Raw genomic sequence first — 21,138 nt, 5'->3', positions numbered from 1 at the left:
ATTGAAGAACAATGGAATAATAAAGTTTGAACTTTTGATTGGAAATAAAACTAAGTTTTTGGGACAAATTAGAGAGAAAACTAAGCTTAGGAAAAATAAACTAAGTGTTCTAAACTAGAAAATAAGATGTCTCTAAAAATATAAGGGGCTAGTATTTATAGTTTACCCAAAATACAAGCCAAAAACCGGAAAGAAAACACGCGTATAAGTGCAGGAGGTTGGCGTCGCCCGATCGGGAGTCGCTTCGCCTGATCGGGCGATGCACTCGATAGTCGGCCCGATCGGGAAAAAATCCGCCCGATCGGGCGGATTGCGAACTCTCCACATAAGCTTCCGGATGACCGCCCGATCCGGATCGGGCGAGCTGCGCCCGATCGGGCGCGCGTTGATGAGTCCAATTTGCTTCAATTCCGCCCGATGGTTGCATTTCGCCCTCAGCTTCCAGGGCGATTTGCAATCTTCAATATAACTCGCCCATATCACTGAGTCTAACTCTCGGGGCTCAACCATAAGAATCCAAGGCTCCCGAAAGTCGACGATGGAGGTCCCGAACTTCCTCGGGCTCATATAGTGGCCTAGATCAACATGAAACGGGTTTAAAAAGACCAATTTCTCATAATCAAACCTGAAACTCAAGGCACACTCAATAACACACATTAGTACTAGAAACGGCTCCTAAGAGCACGTTTGACACATAAAAAGTACTAAGGGACGGGGGTGAAACACTATATAAAACGCACATATCAATATGCGCGCAAGAAACTAAAATCTGGACAGCAAGGTTTTAACACCAAAAGTATCAAAAACATTCACCCAAACATGTACATAAACAATTATAAGAAAGAATATAGCCATGTAAGAATTATTACCTCAAAGTTTTGTTGCGTAGTACCCAAAATTGATCAATATAATGGGCAGTCACAACCATATAACCTTTCTTTTGATTCGAAGCAGTCCACATGTCTGTGGTGATGGCAATTTTTGACTCATTATTCTCCAGCACCTTCTTCAAGCAATTTTTCTCACTTACGAACATCTTCAAGATATCTGATCTCAAAGTAGGACGAGATATGATCTTGAAGCTAGGATTCAAGCTACTCACGAATCTTGTAAAACCAAAATGTTCCACTATGGCCAATGGATACTCGTGAATAATCACCATTTTTCCCTTCTTTTATCTCTTGCCATCATGAATCAATCTGTTGATCGAGTATATTTAAATGATATATGTTAAATTTGTTTGAGTCACGTGATCAAATTAATTAAAGCTTCTCTATTTTATATGTTTAAGATTTTGATTTTTTTGTCATGTAAAGGCATGAGTTACACAGTTACACTATTTAGATTGCAAGATTGACGTATTGTATGCCCCCACTGTTTTAAAATATGAACTTTGCTAATAACTTTTTAGTGTCTAATATTCGTTGTGGTTAGTTATAAATAACACAATTTTAAGTTCTTATATAATTTCGCACGCATCGCGTGCATATAAGACTATTTTTTCCATAAATCATCTATCTATTACATTATACTAAAACAGGCAGCCCCATATGCTTCATTTGTGGGGATGGGGATGAATCCACCCTCCACATCTTGCGCAATTGTCCGGCAGCACGAAGTATATGGAAGAAGTTAGGTGGTCCAGCATTTGAGGCTACGTTCTATAGTGGCAGCCTTCATCAATGGCTAATGCGCAATCTGGAGTACGGAGATGCAACCAATGAACCCATTTGGCCCACATACTTTTTCTTAGCTATCTGGTGGATATGGAAATGGCGCAATTGTTTTGTGTTTGAGCGTAGAGGTGAGATTCCAGTAGATACATGAGCCTTCTTGCAAATTTGATTCGATGAGACAAGAAGAAGCTTAACTGGTGGCAGTGAGAGCACAATACATAACATAGGCACAAAGGAGGAAATTTATGTGTGTTGGAAGCCACCCCCTAGTGGATGGTACACTCTAAATTCTGATGAAGCAGCCAAGGGTGCTCCAGGCCCTACTGGTGGTGGGGTGATAATCCGCGATGCTCAAGGCAGCATGGTGAGTGCCTTGGTAGCTAACTTTTGTAATTGATGTGCATTTAGAGCTGAAGTTATGGCCTTGCTACAAGGTTTGGAACTTACAAATAAGCAATCTGATAGTCCAACTTGACAACTTAGCGTGTGTACAGGCCATCAAAAGTTCTGAATCCGGAAGCGGTGAGTGCGCTCATCTTATTAACTGTTGCCGTTCTTTGGTAAATAAAATGGATTGGGAAGTGAAAGTGATCCATGTGTACCGTGAGGGCAACCGCGTTGGAGATTGGCTCGCTAATCATGGAGTTAATTGCTCAACCTCTTAGGACCTTGATCTTGGAGAATATTCCCTTAGCTCTACATAGGATTATGGAGGAGGACTTTCGAAGTGTGGCTTTGCCACGGCTGATTCCTCGTAGTAGCTCTAATTTACTGCTTCAGTAGCTATAGTTGTTTGTTCTTTATTTTCTTTTAGTCATTTATTTTCTTGTACGTTTTTCTTCTCTTTGGAATGAAATTCCCCCTTAGCATCAAAACACATTATACTAAAACAGACACCAGGAGTGACACGTGTCACCTCCTGGTTAAAAATATTCCCGTCAAAAGTTTTTTTTCTTTTTTATTCATTTATTTATTTCAATTAACTTTTATAGAAAAGATTCAATATTTTGATTAAAATTTTATCATTCCCTATTTATTTGATCGTCAATAAAAAATTTCAATGGTAATTAATTTATTTCTCAAAAATAATATTTGTAAAATCATAAAATATATCCTACTATTAATCTTTTGAAAATCTGCAAAATCATTTGTACTCCGCACTACTTTATTTTTGAACTATTCTTTTGTTACTCAAATATTTTACAAAAGATGGTAATTTTTATTTTATTTTTTTTGAATATTTTTGCGCGAATGGGATCTAATCTAGTTCCCTATATTTTATACCTAGTACTTAGTTAGTACTCCCTTTATCCCTTAATCTCGCACCATTTTGACTTTTTGCACTATTCACATAATTCACCTTGACCCTATTTTATTTCTAGTATATATGAAAACAAATGTTAGTATATAATATATTGTTGGCTTCATCTCAATATATATTTTCAAAATATTAATATTTTGATAAGTTTTTATAATATGTAGTTAAAGATATTGGTGGTCAAAGTTGTGCATTGGTAAGCGTGTTCAGTCAAAACGGTGCGAGTATTAAGGGGCGGAGAGAGTATTTAAAAAAGAAAACCCACATATAATTAGAGAACATGTGTCACCTCCATGTTTTATCCATGAATTTATTTATTTATTTTCAGTTTTTTCTTTTGTTATACGAAGTATTTTACAACTTCAACACATCTTGCATTTCATCTTCCTCATCCAACATCAATCCACCATTTAATTCCTATATTCATTCAACCTCTTTTACTATATCTCCCTCTTTAACACATAATATTAATCCACCATATAATTATACTATATTTTTTCAATTTACAAATTTTACCTTTATATAAATCATATATTCCATAAATTTTCACTTCTATTTAATTATAATATTTTAACGTATATTCCATATATTCCATAAATTCCATAAATTTTCACTTCTATTAAATAGATGTTGTACCATAAATTTTCACTTCTATTTAATTATAATATTTTAACGTATTTTATTAAATAATTAAAATGGTATGTTAACTACTCCCTCCGTCCCGGAATACTTGACCTGTTTTCCTTATCGGGCCGTCCCTTAATACTTGACCTGTTTCTAAAAATGGAAATATTCTAACAATATTATATTATTTCTCACTCCACCCCTATTAACCCACCTACCCCCTACTCCATACAAAAAATAATTAAAAATTCAACCCCTACTCTCACCCAACCCCACCCCTTTACACATTTCCCACTAACTACATTAAAATAATACCCCACTATCAACTACTACCTATTAAATTAAATAAGTCAATTCAAGTCCCTTAAACTCTGTGCCGGTCAAACCGGGTCGAGTATTCCGGGACGGAGGGAGTAACAAGGAAAACCTACCTATATAGAAAAAAATACCGACTATTATTTTGGTCGGAAATGTTGCAAATACCGACTACAAGCAGTCAGTATATTTTTTAAATACAAAATAAATACCGATTACTTATTTGGTCGGAAATAGTCGATATTACCGACTGTTTATAGTCGGTAAAATTTTCCTAATTAATGTTGTACTAGTCTGATTTTTACCGACTGTAAAGTGGTCGGTAAAGTTTAATTAACGGTCGATAATTTACCGACTACTTTTATGTAGGCAGTAATTTTTTTATACCATCCACTTATTTTACGGTCGTTAAATTTTGTTTTAATGTCTAATATAATCGCAGTCGGTAAATTTTAGTCGGTAAATCTCCGTTTTCTTGTAGTGGGCTTCGCCCTCACAGCGTGACAACGTGCAGTGTTGGTTACAGCTTTAACATAGAGCATTCGCAAGCGAGTTGAAACGATGGAAACGAGTTCGAATCCGGACATGAGCATAAATTACTTATAATTAGCAAAACGCAAAAAATTGGTGAATACTCTTAGCCCTGTTTGTTTCCCATGGGTACATTCATTATAGCTTCACATAAAGGAGTACTCATGTGCCTCAATGTCAAGTTGTTCAACCCCTGTTGAATGTGGTAGGTGGGTTCTCGACGGCTTGAGGCTATCCCTTGGCTTAGTCCAACTATGGGATAGGTCATTTGGGTCTTTCCTCGGACGGAGGGGTAGAAATGACGGTCTTCCATGACTGGAGTAAATCCAATGTCTGATAACTCAGACTCGGTCTAATAGTGCTCCTGTCGTCTAGCTGGAGGACGCACGAGTATTTCCTTCACTATCCCCAGTGGAGTCGCCACTGTGAGGGGGTCGAAAAAGCGCGAGGCTAATGCGTGACCTTGTCCCTCGTGGGTGTGACGATTCTTTTTATTCAATCAAGTGTAATTGGATTTCCTGTGAGTATACACCCAATTGACTAGTAATATAGGAGTCGCCATTCAGTTTTTAACGACAATGAGAAAAACTGACAAAACCCGGTTATCGTGACATAAAGGGAGTGCAATTATGTTTGACCACGACGGCCGTAGGTTCCCTTGTGATCCCTGGTGTGGGGATCTCTCAATATACACCCGCAAGGTAGAGATTGAGGGTTCGGGGGACTGTAACTACCGAGAGGAGTAATTCGCTCGTCGATAACTCCAGAGGCAGGATATCCTTACTAGCTCAGCATAAATAATTGAAGGGACATGCGTTAACTATTAAACTTAATCTGAATTGATTTTAGCAATATGCAACATATAACACTAATTCGATCGTGATTATCTGATTTAAATAACATTAAGGGACCTAGAATGATAATCCGATTTCCCAAAAATATTATATTTGTTAGGAGTGATAGAACAATCAGATTAGGTTAGTTTAACAGTTCATAAAAAGGGCGAGGAAAGCAGTTAAATCATCGAAAAGGGACACATTACGACACACCCTTGAGAGGTGCGTCACGGTTCTCAGAAAACTAACCACTTTGACTTTGCTATTTCTCCTTTTTATTTAACGAATCTCGATTACGGGACAAGATACGTTCTGTTCGATTTATGGATCGATTGCGACAGAACGCGTGAACAGTTTCGCAGCGAGAGGCTTAGGCTAAGGGGTTTAGAGTCAATACTCAGAATATATTATGTGTTGTTGTGTGTCGTTTCACGTCGAAACTAGGGGCCTATTTATAGGGAAGAGTTCGTGGAAAGATAGAATTGCAGAGTTCTAATCCGCAAAGAATTAGGAAAAGAGGCGTACCTAGGTACTTTCAGCGCCCAGGCCTGGGCGCCGAAGATTTAGGCGCCCAGAGCCAGGCGTTGAAAATAGAGTCTGGGCAGCTTTGTTTAGTGAGATTCGGATTCCTAAAATCCGTAGAGTTTGAGATTAATTCGAGTCTTTTAGCGCGTATCAATTTTGTGACGGAATGCGTCCGGGCCCGTTACGAACTCTAGGCTCGTAAGGATTTTAATTAATACGTAACTCTTATTTCCGAATTTTATTAGGAATAGGATTCTCGCGGTTTTCTATCTCATTTAGGATTTATGTTGGAATGCAACGACTAATTCTGACAGGTTTCTATCTTTTATGATTTGCCACTTTTAGACGCTACTTTTTACGGCAGTTACTATTTTTAGCAGGTTTTCATAAATAGCAGGTTTCGGGTGAAATGAAATGGGGAATCGAGATTCGTTTATTTTATAGGAGATGCGTTGTCAAGTGGAGTTTTTATGCTTTCATCATCGAACCTTTCCCTTGCGGGAACGGGGACAAAAGTAGGTGTCTACAGTTAGCCCCCACTTTGACTGAGTCTTGGAGTAAGACGATGGTCAAAGTATTTAGACGGAGCGCGTCACACAAGCCATGGTGTATGTGACCTGTTTTGCGAGGGTCTCACGAGCCCCCGAGTGATAACATTTTACTTAAGGGTCATCACTTGAAGTGTCGACATATCCCTCACGTGTCATTGGAATTTGTCAACTGATAGTATAGAAACTTCCTCACTTTGTCATTGGAAGGATCTAAAGATGCGTAGAAACTCCCTCACTTTGTCATTGGGAGTAACTACAGATGTTTTCGAAATTAAAGCTGTAAAGTGTAATTGGGCCTGGCCAAGCCCAATCACGAGGTAAAACGTTTTTAAAGATTCTCATTTTCAGGGCTAGCTAAACGAGTAAACCCCCTTGTTTTTATAGGACGTAAAACGAAGGAAAATCCAACAAACCAATCCTTTAATTTTTGGAAAAAGGGAAAACCAATAAAAGTTATCGCTGCAGCGACTAAGGACCTGCGCTGTTAGTGACGCAGACCCCACCCGCTGAAGGTGGGCGAGCCTGTCCGCTGAGGGTGGACCCCCCGTCCGATAGAAGTGGACGAATCTGTTTGAGATTTTTGAAAATTAGGACCTACGCGGTTTGTGACGTAGACCCCGCCGGCTGAAGATGGTGAGCCTGTCCGCTGAGGGTGGACACCCCGTCCGATAGAAGTGGACGAATCTGTTTGATGTTTTTGAAAATAAGGACCTACGCGGTTTGTGACGTAGACCCCGCCGGCTGAAGATGGCGAGCCTGTCCGCTGAGGGTGGACCCCCCGTCCGATAGAAGTGGACGAATCTGTTTTGAAATTTTATTTTGTTTTTTTTTTTTGAAAAAAAGGACCTACGTGGTTTGCGCCGTAGACCCCGCCGGCTGAAGATGGCGAGCCTATTTTAAATTTGAAGACTTTTATTCTTCGAAAAACTGAGGACCTGCGCGGCTAGTGACGCAGACCCCGCCCGCTGAGGGTGGGCGAGCCCATTTTGAATTTCTTATTTTGCCTATGTAGAAGGGCTTTTGTGATTACAACCTGTTGGTGGGTCGTAATATTTCCTGATTAGATGTGTCCTATAAGTGGGTCCACATTGTGTATATTTTTGTTTAACGATATTTTATTTTATTATTTTTTATTTATTATTATTTTTTTTTCAAAATACCGTTTTTTTCTTTTTTGGGATAGAAATAAGATAACGGATATCTTTACACAAAATAGGGGAGTACGCGTGCCCGACAGCGAATATTCGCTGTCTGGGAAGCATTTTCAGCGCCCAGGCCTGGGCGCGAGAATTTTTAACGCCCAGAGTTGGGCGTTGAAAATGCGAAAGGGGGACTGGTTTTTAAATTCGCGGACCGTCTCCTCCCTTTCCCATTTCCACCATTTTCGCTCAAACTTCTTCACTTCTCTCTACTGATTTTTGCTCGTTTTCTTCACTTTCCTTCACGAATTCTACTCCAAATTACTTCCCAATCTTCCCAATGTAAGTCATTTTCAATAATTTTGAGCTTTTCTGTCAATTTCAGTATTTTTGTCAAGTATTTTCGTGCATGAAATTGATTTGGGGGTTTTTGATTTTGTCCCCCTTTTCTCCAATTGGATAGTTGGAAATGTTCCACATAACATGTTAATTAGTTTGTGCATGTTAATTTTTGCAAGTATGTTGATTTTTTGTTGAATTTGGGCATTTTCATGCTAGCCCCCAAGTATACCTACGAATCTAGTATTTTCTTATAATGTAGGTGTTCTTGGTATATTGCTTGCGTTCCTCATAATTCATGAATGACAAATTATGGGAGAATTTTGATTTTGCTGGAGTTAATTTTTACTTAGGGAATTTTGCTAAGTATGAACTTAGTATCATGTTTTTTAGGGCCCAAAAATTGTATGACTCCATTTCATGAGTGAAATGCACTCTTTTTAGGGATCGGTATGAGTGCCGATTTTGTCAAAGGTATAATGCCTTGTTGTATTGTTGATCAGCATGTCTGACGAGTCGTTACCCCCTCCTGGTGGCCACGAGGTGCGTGGCATGACGCGTCAGTCGACTGGCCCGGGTCCCCTTTGGGTGGGCCCTGAGCTTTACGATGGTCGTGATCTGCACTACGACCTAGAGCACCATGTGACTTCTCGCCTTCACGCGAGGAGAGAGACTACGGTTCGCGGCTATGGCGCCGCGACGAGTGAGACCGTTTTTAGCTATCTGAGCTCGGACGCCCAGGCCTTGGTGAGGGCGAGCTCACTGTTTCCGGTGGTTGAGACCTTCTGGGAGATACTCCGGCTCAACATCTCCCTGTCCTTTCTGCGGTCGTTCATGAGGTGGTGGTGGGATACCACCAACACCTTCCATTTTCCTTGGGGCGAGATGACGATCACTCCTGAGGACTACACAGCTTTGATGGGTTTGACCTTTACAGGGAACCCCGTTCGTCTGAGGTCGGACGGCCCATCGCCGACTGTTGCTGAGGGTACCAGGCTCCTGGGCTCGTGGATGGGTAGTAGGTTACCTTCGTACCAGCCTCGTGGGATACCTTTCGCTGACCTGATGTGGGCTTTGGAGCACGGGGTAGAGGAGTCGCCTTCGAGACAGGCTCGGCTGTTCTACCTCCATTTTATTACTTCCACTTTTCTATCGGGTCCGACTGACACCTTTGACCCGAGGTGGATAGGCATGGTGGAGGACGTGTCTACACTGGGTGACTATCGCTGGGGCGATTTGGGCTATGCGACGCTTGTCGGCCAGATGAGTTTGTCGGTGCGCGTCTCGGACCCGAGTATACGTCACTTTGTGATTACATTAGCGGGAGTGCCGCGTTTGATCGAGGTATGTGCCTAGACTTTCTTTTGTTTTTCTCGCTTTTACCCGGCCTCTTTTTTTTTTAACGTTTTATTATCCTTTTCTTTTGCAGCTGTGGGCCTTTGAGCACTTACCCTAGCTGGCTCCCCGAATGGGGCAGAGGCCTTTGGAGTTCCCTGCCGGTCGCCGTTGGGGTTGGAAGAAGAAGCTGACAGTGCGTCCGCCGCCCGATACCGTGTGGGATCTTATCCGGGATGGGAACCCTGAGCATGTACAGAATCTTATCCTCTATCTCGTATTTCGTCATTCTTTTCATGTGCGAGATCTGACTGCGTTTTGTACGAAAACAGGTGGTTTGGACCCCATGGCTCTCTTTTAGGGGTACCCATGCTTCGGTCAGGGAGAGTTATGCCCTGAGCCAGATGCGGGTCTTGTTCGTTGGCCGCCGGGACCCTGTCTGGTACCTGGGAGAGCGGGTACGTATGCAGACGGTCGGGGTTTTTTCGGTGCCCAGGCCTACGCCTGCGACCATGCTGTCTACTCGCTCGATAGGCGAGTCGTGGAGGGTCCACTCGTGGACTGGTGTGCCGGCGACAGAGTTGGTGATAGAGGGAGCTAGCTATTACCAGTTTATCCAGGATTCTCTTCGTCTCCCGGAGCCTGGCGCTGTAAGTTGCCTCCTCTCTTTGTATTGATTTTAGTGTTTTCATGTTCGTGCCCATGTGTTTATGCCTATTGTGTTTTGTGCAGGAGGGTCCTGACCCTTTGTTGGGGGGATGGGTGCTTCCCGATGCTCGGATCTCGTATACCGGAGAGAGTGGATCCGAGATTGTGGAGACTTTCCCGGAAGACCGGGTTTTCCATGCTCCGCTCCCTGAGGGAGTAGAGGCGGTATGCACCTTTCATTTGTGTACTCTTCTTTATATTTTTTCTTTCTTCTTTTACTGACATTCTTATTTTAGGTTCCGGCCCGTACGGCCAATGCGATGGTGGGGGTGATCAACCGGTTGAAGTCCGCGTTGATTCGAGCTCGGTCTGCACTTTCTTGCAGGAGCCCCCACTCTACTCGGGTAATGTGCCCTCTCTTTTTTTCTTTTGATATGTACCTTTGGTTTGGCTTTCGGTTATTCACTCTCTCTTTTGTCCCTTTTTGCAGACGGCTACTGGGCGTGCTGGGGCCGACGACGCGGGTCCCTCGGGCGGGGGACACGGTCGTCGCGAGAGAGAGAGAGAGCACAGCACTCGCCCCTACGGCATCGTCGTTCTGACGCGGGGGTGAGTTCTTCCTGGGAGAGGTCCGAGCCGGAGCGTAGGCGGCGTTCCGTGTCGGTGGCCCGAGAGCCTAGCCCCGAGTTGCAGTCGCAACCTCATTTTTGGTGTGACTCTGGCTGGGGTCCCTCATACCACGGGGAGTGGAGTGGATGGACCGGCGAGGCTTGGAAACATGGAGCCGATGACGAGTCTTAGGCTTACCTCCTGTTTTATACATATTCATTCTTGTGTTCCGCATGTATATATATATTTTTTGCGATTTTTGGTGCAAGAATGTTTTGAGCCTTCCGTGGGCTTTGTTTTAACATATTATAGCAATATTAGCTTCCTAAACCAACGATGAATTTTTTAAAAGGAAAAGACTTTCGTAAAAATAATGAGTTCATATAAGAGTGCACATATATTTTTAGACTAACCGAATACTTGAGGTATTACATATGCATGTTCACTATTTTTGTTTTTTGCCGACTCGTGTCATACTCCTTTGTTGGGCTTGTTCCTGGAAACTCTTGTGGCTTTTTCATTTTATTTGGTCTTGCCCGTGCATGGGTTAGGGTAGAGTGCCCTTTGCGATATCTTTTCTTCTTGATGCGTTGCATGACTTTATTATTTTATAATTTTTTATTGGACCGAATCCTTGAGAATGATTGCCTACGTATCTTGTCAGAATCAGGTCGTGCGTAGTTCTAGCTTTTTGAAAAAAAACTTTTTAAAAGGGTGTTCATTACTCGTCTGCTTCCCCCCCAAGTGTTCGTGGTTCTTTTGAGGGTTAGAAAAATGAGTACGAACACTTTGTAGAAGCGGGAGGGTAGGTGGCAAGAGAGAACAACGCCCGATTTAGAGCGAAGGAAATATCGGCGCCCAGGCCTAGTCGTTAGAAATAACAGCGCCCAGTCCTGGGCGTTGAAGTTTTGTCCTTCGCTTTTTCTACTTTATCGAGTTTTATGCCGTTTGTTTAGAGTAATGCGCAGAATGTTTGCTTATGAGTTTTAATGTGTTTTATTAGATGCCTTAACTCCGGACTGAATTTTATTAAATATAGTACTTTTTCAATTGGTCTAAGTTCGTGAGGTTAGCGAATTCCACTCCATCTATGTCGGCTAGTTGGACTGCTCCGCCAGGTAGGATGGTCTTTACAAAATATGGTCCTGTCCAGTTAGGCCGGAATTTTCCTCGAGGGTCCGTAGTAGGTGCGCGGACTTCTTTTAATACAAAATCGCCTTCTTTGATGTTTCGAGGTTTGACTCTTTTGTTGAATTGCCTTGCGATGCGCTTTTGATACACTTGCACGTGATGTAGAGCTCTCAACCTCCGTTCGTCTAAAAGGTCGAGTTCGTCGTACCTAGGTTGAACCCAATCAGCTTCGGGTAGCTTGCTTTCTAGGACGATCCGGAGGGAGGGAATCTCCAACTCGACCGGTTGGACTGCTTCCATTCCGTATACCAAGGAGTAGGGTGTTACTCCAATGGAGGTGCGGATTGAGGTTCGATAGCCCCATAATGCGAAGTGTAATTTGTTGGGCCAATCCTTATAATTTTCGGCTATTTTTTCGATTATGACTTTAATATTTTTGTTGGCCGCCTCTACCGCGCCGTTCATTTGCGGCCTGTAGGGAGAGGATTTATGGTGTTTGACATGATATTTTTTGAGCAGGTCTTGGACTTCGGCCCTGAAGTGGGAACCTTGGTCACTTATGATTTCATGTGGAACCCCGTATCGACAGAATATGTTCTTTTCTAGGAATCGGGCGACATGTTTGGCTGTTAACTTTGCATAGGAGACTGCCTCTACCCATTTAGTGAAGTAATCAATTGCAACTAAAACGTACTCGTGTCCCCCTACGCCTGTTGGTGTTACCTTGCCGATTATATCTATACCCCAGGTGGAAAAGGGCCATGGAGAAGTGAAGGTGTATAGTTCTGAGGGAGGTAAATGGTTAAGTTTACTGAAGATTTGGCATTTTGGGCAAGTTTTTACAAAGTGATGGCAATCGGTTTCCATAGTGGTCCAATAGTCGTCTTGTATCATCAGAAGTTCCTCGTCGGGGAGGAGGTAAGTTTCCGGGGTTTCCTCATTCGTGGCATGTTCGGCCAGGAATTCGGCTACCGCTCTTCCTTTGATTGTTTTTTCCTGCATGAATTTTAGGTCGAATTCTGAGAGCATGACTAGCCACCTGGACAGGCGACCACTCAGGGCGGGCTTTTCGAACACGTATTTTAAGGGATCTACTTGTGACACGATATGAACAGTGTGGGCCAATAGGTAATGCCTGAGTTTTTTGGATGCCCAGACGAGGGCGAGACAGGTTTTCTCAAGTTCTGTGTATCTCGTCTCGTACTGTATGAACTTCTTGCTCAAGTAGTAAATGGCTCGCTCGGATCCATGTACACATTGTGAGAGCGTAGCTCCTGCTGCAGTATCCGTGACGGTTAGGTATAGGCGTAAAGGGATTCCAGGCAAAGGTGGGGAGAGGATGGGTGGCTTGCTTAGGTATTCTTTGATTTTATCGAAGGCAGTTTGGCATTGTTCATCCCATTCGGCCTTTTCTTCTTTTCTTAATTTTTTGAATATTGGCTCACAAGTCATAGTAAGCTTGGAAATGAACCTACTAATGTATTGCAGCTTTCCTAGGAAGCCCCTTATCTGTTTTTCAGTTTTTGGCGGGGGCATTTCGGTAATGGCTTTGATCTTAGATGGGTCAATCTCGATTCCTCGCGTACTAAGAACATATCCTAGCAATTTTTCCCGAGGTTACCCCGAACACACATTTTTGTGGGTTTAGTCTCATGTTATATTTCAAGATTCGGGTGAAGAACTTTTTAAGTGCCGGGAGGTGACCGCGCCGGTCTTTAGATTTGACGATCATATCGTCCACGTAGACCTCGATTTCTTTATGTATCATGTCATGGAGTAACGTGGTGGCTGTTCTTTGATAGGTGGCCCCCGCGTTTTTCAAACCAAAATGCATTACAGTGTAACAATATGTTCCCCAAGGGGTAATGAAAGTTGTTTTTTCCATGTCTTCTTCTGCCATGAGTATTTGGTTATATCCGGCGTACCCGTCCATAAAGGAGAGGAGCGCGTGTTCTGCGGTGTTGTCTACTAGTATGTCAATGTGAGGTAGAGGGAAGTCATCTTTGGGACTGGCTTTATTGAGGTCTCGAAAGTCTACACACATTCGCACTCGTCCATCTTTTTTGGCTACGGGGACAATATTGGCCACCCATTCTGGGTAGTTGGAGACTTTTATAAAGTCGGCGTCTAATTGTTTAGTGACTTCTTCTTTTATTTTCAAGGCTATCTCTGGTCTGAGCCGCCGTAGCTTTTGTTTTACTGGCGTCATTTTGGGATCTAGCGGAATTTTATGCTCAACGATTTCTCGATCTATTCCCGGCATGTCTTTGTAGGACCAAGCAAAGACACCCTCGAATTCCCGCAAAGTGGAGATTAGATCGGCCTTTTCAGTGGGAGTTAAGGTGAGGCCAATTTTAATAATTTTAGGATTTTCTTCTGTTCCAATATTTACCGATTCTGTGTCTTCAATTATAGGAGTTTTGAGTTCTTGTTCATTTACAGCTTTTATTAGTTCGGTATATTCCTCTTCTGGCTCTTTTTCGTGCTCATTAGTGGCGAGACATTCTGCATTATTACTCTGATTTTTAAGCGGCACATACTCAAAAGTTTTGTTTATCTTATTAAAGTCATGAAGCATTACATCAAAAAGATCTCCCGGAGTAGAGATTTTCGGGTCTAAACTATTTTTGGGAGGGGTTACAATTTTGCTAGGTTCGGACTCGGAGTCAGACTCGGATTCAGACTCTAATTCTTCGTACATCGGACCCTCTCCAGCAGATATCTTAAACTTTATCCCACGAGCATTAGTCCATTTGAAAGTCTTGCGCCACCCTCGTTGGATTTGGTCATCTTTTGAGGGTGATGGAGCGATCAACTTAGTAGGATCAAACACTTCATCTTGGAGAGCTAGTGCCATAATTTCTGTTTCTTTCTTCGCTCTTTTCTTTTCTAACCCAAACAATAGCCCGAAAGCATGTGAGTTGGGGAGCTTTTTTGGCATAGCATGGTTCTTTGGGGCGAGTGGCCTTTGAGAACGTAAAGGGTCGTGTCCCAGAGCATGCATCTCTTGGGTTTATGCGACCTCTAGGTACAGATGTTCGGGATATGCTTCTTCCATCGTGTTTCTTGATGGCTATCACTGGCAAGTACTCAGGGGCCCTGCATTATTGTTGTGGAGTAGGAGACACATTAGTTTGTTTCGTGAGTCGATTTTCTTAGGCATTCTATGACTACCCTTAAGTCGGACTAGTATATTTGGACTGTTATGTGTGCACTTTGAACTCTTTATGTTTTTGAAAATCTCTGCCCGTGTGACATTCATGATTATTTGCATGGTCGACTTTTAGTGTCGAGTATTGCCGTCGTAGGAGGCCTAACAACAACGCAAGGAGTTATTAATTTTTCGCGAGTCGCTTTTGAAATCGAGTGCTTTTCTTACGCCCTCGTAGCAATTCCTTTTTTATGGATATTTTTTGCTACGTATTTTCTTTTTTGCTTGGGCACCGAGGCTTCTGCGCCTGACCAGAAAGCCAAGCAGCAACTTCAGCGCACAGCAGTGGGCGTGAGAAATTTTGGCGCCCAGCCAGGGGCGTTGAAAATGCGTCCCTGGCTGGTTCTCGTTTTCTGTTTTCTGTTTATGCGATTTCGATTTGCGTGCTTGCCTAATTACGTCCTTTACGCGTAACAGCGTTTGTGGGATTCGTTACAGGCCATCCCGAGCGTCGCTTATTTTGTGGCGATCATTCGGGTTTGCGGAACACGTGTTTCGGTATAACTCTTTGGCAAATTAGTCTATGAATGTTTGGGCAATTTTTAAGGTCATTAGTTTTCTAGGATAGTTCGTCACACACAATCACATATTTCGCTACACATAACTACATTACAAACATGGATTTGAAAATTAAATATGCCACGTAGTTTATGATAGGCTTCTATGGGTAGTTTATTTACGCCTGGCTTGGTACCGCTTCTATCGTAGATCCAACACATGCCCCGGTCGAGGTAGTGTCTTCAACAGACGAATTTCGCCCAAGAGGCCAACCCGCAAGTGCAAGCCAAGGGGGCATGCAGGCGAGAGGGACCTAATGGGCGAGCGATTGGGTTCGGGATAGGTGTACTACCTGCACAAGTACCGAGTGGGAAACATGCGCGGCGTATGCACCCCCCTATTGGCGAAAAAGGTATCCTTAGTCTCAACTCCCGAGGGAGCCGAGATTCGTTATGATGTTCTGCCCGTTCACATTAATATGCTGATTTTCAGGTCGTCCCAACTTGATGGGGAAATAAACGCGGGGTAGGATCGTTTCACCCTTCGGCTATTTTGATTACCTACAAGCACGAGTATTTCCTTCACTATCCCCAGTGGAGTCGCCACTGTGAGGGGGTCGAAAAACCGCGAGGCTAATGCGTGACCTTGTCCCTCGTGGGTGTGACGATTCTTTTTATTCAATCAAGTGTAATTGGATTTCCTGTGAGTATACACCCAATTGACTAGTAATATAGGAGTCGCCATTCAGTTTTTAACGACAATGAGAAAAACTGACAAAACCCGGTTATCGTGACATAAAGGGAGTGCAGTTATGTTTGACCACGACGGCCGTAGGTTCCCTTGTGATCCCTGGTGTGGGGATCTCTCAATATACACCCGCAAGGTAGAGATTGAGGGTTCGGGGGACTGTAACTACCGAGAGGAGTAATTCGCTCGTCGATAACTCCAGAGGCAGGATATCCTTACTAGCTCAGCATAAATAATTGAAGGGACATGCGTTAACTATTAAACTTAATCTGAATTGATTTTAGCAATATGCAACATATAACACTAATTCGATCGTGATTATCTGATTTAAATAACATTAAGGGACCTAGCATGATAATCCGATTTCCCAAAAATATTATATTTGTTAGGCGTGATAGAACAATCAGATTAGGTTAGTTTAACAGTTCATAAAAAGGGCGAGGAAAGCAGTTAAATCATCGAAAAGGGACACATTACGACGCACCCTTGAGAGGTGCGTCACGGTTCTCAGAAAACTAACCACTTTGACTTTGCTATTTCTCCTTTTTATTTAACGAATCTCGATTACGGGACAGGATACGTTCTGTTCGATTTATGGATCGATTGCGACAGAACGCGTGACAGTTTCGCAGCGAGAGGCTTAGGCTAAGGGGTTTAGAGTCAATACTCAGAATATATTATGTGTTGTTGTGTGTCGTTTCACGTCGAAACTAGGGGCCTATTTATAGGGAAGAGTTCGTGGAAAGATAGAATTGCAGAGTTCTAATCCGCAAAGAATTAGGAAAAGAGACGTACCCAGGTACTTTCGGCGCCCAGAGCCAGGCGTTGAAAATAGGGTCTGGGCAGCTTTGTTTAGTCAGATTCGGATTCCTAAAATCCGTAGAGTTTGAGATTAATTCGAGTCTTTTAGCGCGTATCAATTTTGTGACGGAATGCGTCTGGGCCCGTTACGAACTCTAGGCTCGTAAGGATTTTAATTAATACGTAACTCTTATTTCCGAATTTTATTAGGAATAGGATTCTCGCGGTTTTCTATCTCATTTAGGATTTATGTTGGAATGCAACGCCTAATTCTGACAGGTTTCTATCTTTTATGATTTGCCACTTTTAGACGCTACTTTTTACGGCAGTTACTATTTTTAGCAGGTTTCCATAAATAGCAGGTTTCGAATGAAATGAAATGGGGAATCGAGATTCGTTTATTTTATTGGAGATGCGTTGTCAAGTGGAGTTTTTATGCTTTCATCATCGAACATTTCCCTTGCGGGAACGGGGACAAAAGTAGGTGTCTACAGACGGCTGAAGTAACTCCTCTGGATGCCGGTATGTACGGTCGTGTTGCATGTTCACGTCGAGTAAGGAGTGTCCGACTATTGTGCTCTAAACCTAGCTTGCCTTTCTGCAATGAGACTAACGCGTCTGTTTTCCACATGCTGAGAACTTTCCCCGACCCTCCAAACATTTTATCTAAGCGATCATATTTATTCGATTGAAACCGAGGCTAACTTGCCCTCCCGTAACTACTCTCTTAGCATTAGTATTGTACATTAGCATGTACCTTCGAATTTCCTCTTGCGCTGTGGTGCTCATTTGTTGTTGAAAAGTTTGGTTCATCTGCTGTTGAAACCCAGTCAAGATCTCTCGTAACGCCCTCACTGAAACTAGAAGGTCCACGTTTTCATCTAACACAATGTCTCTAACATTGGGGTTGATCGAGGTGTCCACCGGAAGGAGGTAGCCCAGTCTCAGGATCCTCTTCACTTACCACTTCTATCTCAGGGACACAGTATGGAGTGCTCCTAACATTAGCGATTCGATTGGCTTCTTCTACGTAGAGATGATTTCGTAAGGGGGTCCTTTCGCTTATACGCATTTCTCTTGAGTCATCCATATGCTCGTCCGTGTCAGCTTGCAAGTCTTCCATGATATTGTACCTCCCCACAGACGGCGCCAAATGATGTGGGAAATTTCGTTGGTGCTGACGTGTCACCCTTTCCACGGAGGTATCAGGTATGCGCTAGCACAATCTTCTTACAACCTGCAAAACAAGAGTTTTCCGTATAAATATTCCCTCCGATGCCTAAGTAAGTATTTGATAGAGAGATAAAGTGTTTTTGGAGAGAAGTTAGAGAAGAATAATTTGCCTAATAGGTGAGAATGAATTGATTGCCCTTTTACCTTGGGATCAGAACTATTTATAAGGCTAGGGTTTTGGGATTTGTTCAAAAACCCTAGTTATCTGATTGATTAAGTTCTTTAGATGAGGACATGTGTCCTTGACAGGTTTGGATATGGAGGACTTTAGTGGGACTCTTATTGTTTGAGCCATTCTTACCACATTCAAACCTTGTAATTAAATTACAGGCTTTATACTATATTCGGCATATATGACACTTGACATGGAGGGTGTCAATTGTCGTGTTACGATTGATCTAGGGTGGACAAACCTTTTTTACCCACATCAGAACCACTTTAAAAGATTAAAAAACGAAAGAGATATTTTAATTATAAAATGAGAAAACTGTAAAGTGGTAGTGGTTCCAAAAAAAAACATACTTTAAGGTAGTAAATTAAAATAAAATTTTCATTAGGCATTAAGTACAAAAGTGGTGTATTTTTAAGGTAGTAAATATCAAAATTTTCTATTAAAATAAACCATATTAACTAGGAAAAGAAGTAAATTCTGTCACATTAAAGATACCCTATAATCTCACATATCCGCAAAGAATAGTGTGCTAAGAGCATCAATACTAGCATAGTAGCATACATTTTTAAAAAGAGAGAAAATTTAAGAGTTACTCTCTCCGTCCCAATTTATTATTTACGCTTTTCGCTTCTAGTGTCTCATTTTAATCTTTACACTTGGAATCTTTCCTTTTATATTGTACTCCCTCCGTCTCTTTTTGTTTTTTACGTTTGGTATTTTTCACGCGTTTTAACGACTAATTAATGTGCATTGAGATTTTTCTAAGTTTTTCATGTAAACGAGAAAAATTACGTTTATTTATAATGTTTTCACTCTTATCAAAATTCTGATATTGGGAAAATGAGAAAAAGTTAATGTCTTTATGGAAAAGTGTGAGGAATTAAATGACTCAATTATTTAATTGGTTAATATAATAATTTGGTACACATTTTGATAGAATATTAAATAATTTATGTGATAATATAAAAGGAAATGTAAAGAACATTTTGAAACACCCAAAAGGGAAAACGTAAAAAACAAAAAGAGACGGAGGGAGTAGCATAAAAGTCCCTAATATTCTTCCAAAAATCGTGTCAAATGATTATTTCAACCAATCAAATTCATTGGGCTATTTTAACCATTAAATTTCTCGCACTTTCCTATTGGAACATTAGATCTTCTCATTTTTTCAATGTCAAATTTTTGATAACATTGAAAATATTATTAATAAACGTAATTTGCATTGTTTAGGATAAACAAAAAGAGAATCCACATAAATTATTTGTTAAATTGCGTGCACTATACCAAACGCAAAGAATAAAATTGGACGGGTAGAGTAGCTCTTAATTAATTAGAAAAAAAAAAAAAAAAAGACATAACTCTAGCTACCTGTTATTTAGAGGTTGATTAAAACATCCTATAAATAAGAGGTAGCTCTTAGAAATAAGAGGGCAGATGAGGTGTATTTATGCATGATTTTTGGTTATTTTTCTTTAAAAATAAATGAAAAAAACATGTAAAAGGAATTTAAGAGTTGGTGACTTGGGTGTATAAGAGGTAACTTATTTCTTGGTCTTCTGGTATAGAACTCTTAATGAAATAGGGTGATGAGGTGGACAAATAGTGAGATTAAGATTGGGCAAATAAGATTTACCCTTACAAATGATACTCTAAGAGCATCCACATTCATGGGGAACTCATGAATTTCTCTCCACTCATCTCATTGGTCCACATCACTTTCCACTAACTTTATCACATAACCTTCCCATTTCACAATTTCATACCTACATTCATTAACCTCCCCATTTACCTTCTCTCTCCTACTTTTCCATACCCCACTACCTTTTCTAATAAATAAGATTTGTAATTTGGTTTAGAATATTACTCCCTCCGTATTTATTTAAGAGATACACTTGGTCGGGCACGGGTATTAAGAAGAATAATTGGATGAAATAAAATAATAAATCAAGTGGGGTTGGATAGATATTTTAATAATTAAACAAGTGGAGACCATGTCATTTTGGTGGGTGGGAGGTGAGGTGGGTTTATGAAATTATTTGTTTAATAGGATGGTGGGTCATAGGGTAAATTAGATGTATTATTTAATTAGATGGTGGGGTTGATAAGTTACTAAAAATGGCAAGTGTATCTCTTAAATAAATACGCCCGGAAAATGCAAGTGTATCCCTTAAATAAATACAGAGGGAGTAATTAAATCAAAATTTGGTAATTATAATTAAATAATTACCATTTAATTAATCGGATTAAATAATTAGTCGGTGAATAATGTAACACCCTAATAATTCCTTGCTTTTTATACAATATCTTCCAACTTAAAACACAGGAATTACCAAGATATTACCGCCACGTGATAACAGCTAAGACTATTTACCAGAATTACGCAGGGGAATTAAGTAACTTTCAAACACATTAAATAAATAGTTAATGGTTATTAAAACAAGCTGGAACCACTGAGGCCCAATCCAAAATAAACCATTTAAAATCCATTAACTGAAAATAGTAGTCATGATTTTAAAATAAAATAAAGAGTTTATAAATTACGGAAGAATAAACTCTCAACTCGAATCCCATGATAACTTCTCCCGCAAGTTATCTCTACAAACCTGCTTTATTGAAAATCTACTCCCCAACAACGCAAATGCAATTGATGGATCATCATAGGGTCATTAAGGCAAAGGCCATGACCAGAAGACATGAAGCACGAAGTCAGCGAAAGCTGAGTACGAACAAGCTAGAATAACATTCTATCCTAACATGCTTCACTCGACAGATTAAATAATCAACATGCAAAAGCCATATAATAAACAATTTCACATGGAGACAAGACTCGACACATGACACGACTCTTGACTCACAGTTTAATAAAAAGTAGCTTCGAACGGGTAAAGTAAAGTATCCT

The 21,138-nt window shown here is 41.2% G+C and overlaps 1 protein-coding gene and 1 long non-coding RNA gene across 2 annotated transcripts; both read left to right on the top strand.

The window, feature by feature from the left end:
* Positions 1 to 8,907: 8,907 nt before the first annotated feature.
* On the top strand, positions 8,908 to 9,413 carry LOC130472447 (uncharacterized). The gene is made up of 2 exons (XM_056843456.1): positions 8,908 to 9,198; positions 9,284 to 9,413. Exons 1-2 carry the CDS (start codon positions 8,920 to 8,922, stop codon positions 9,308 to 9,310), a joined length of 306 nt encoding a protein of 101 aa, XP_056699434.1. The 5' UTR covers positions 8,908 to 8,919; the 3' UTR covers positions 9,311 to 9,413.
* A 368-nt stretch (positions 9,414 to 9,781) lies between these two features.
* On the top strand, positions 9,782 to 10,148 carry LOC130459769 (uncharacterized). The gene is made up of 3 exons (XR_008919371.1): positions 9,782 to 9,839; positions 9,922 to 10,062; positions 10,134 to 10,148. It is a non-coding gene; the product is annotated as an uncharacterized lncRNA (long non-coding RNA).
* Positions 10,149 to 21,138: the final 10,990 nt, after the last annotated feature.

Source organism: Spinacia oleracea, chromosome 4 (genome assembly GCF_020520425.1).
Source record: "Spinacia oleracea cultivar Varoflay chromosome 4, BTI_SOV_V1, whole genome shotgun sequence".
Lineage (NCBI taxonomy): Eukaryota > Viridiplantae > Streptophyta > Magnoliopsida > Caryophyllales > Amaranthaceae > Spinacia > Spinacia oleracea.
Note: the sequence above shows the minus strand (reverse complement) of the source record. Positions and strands in the feature narration are given on the sequence as shown.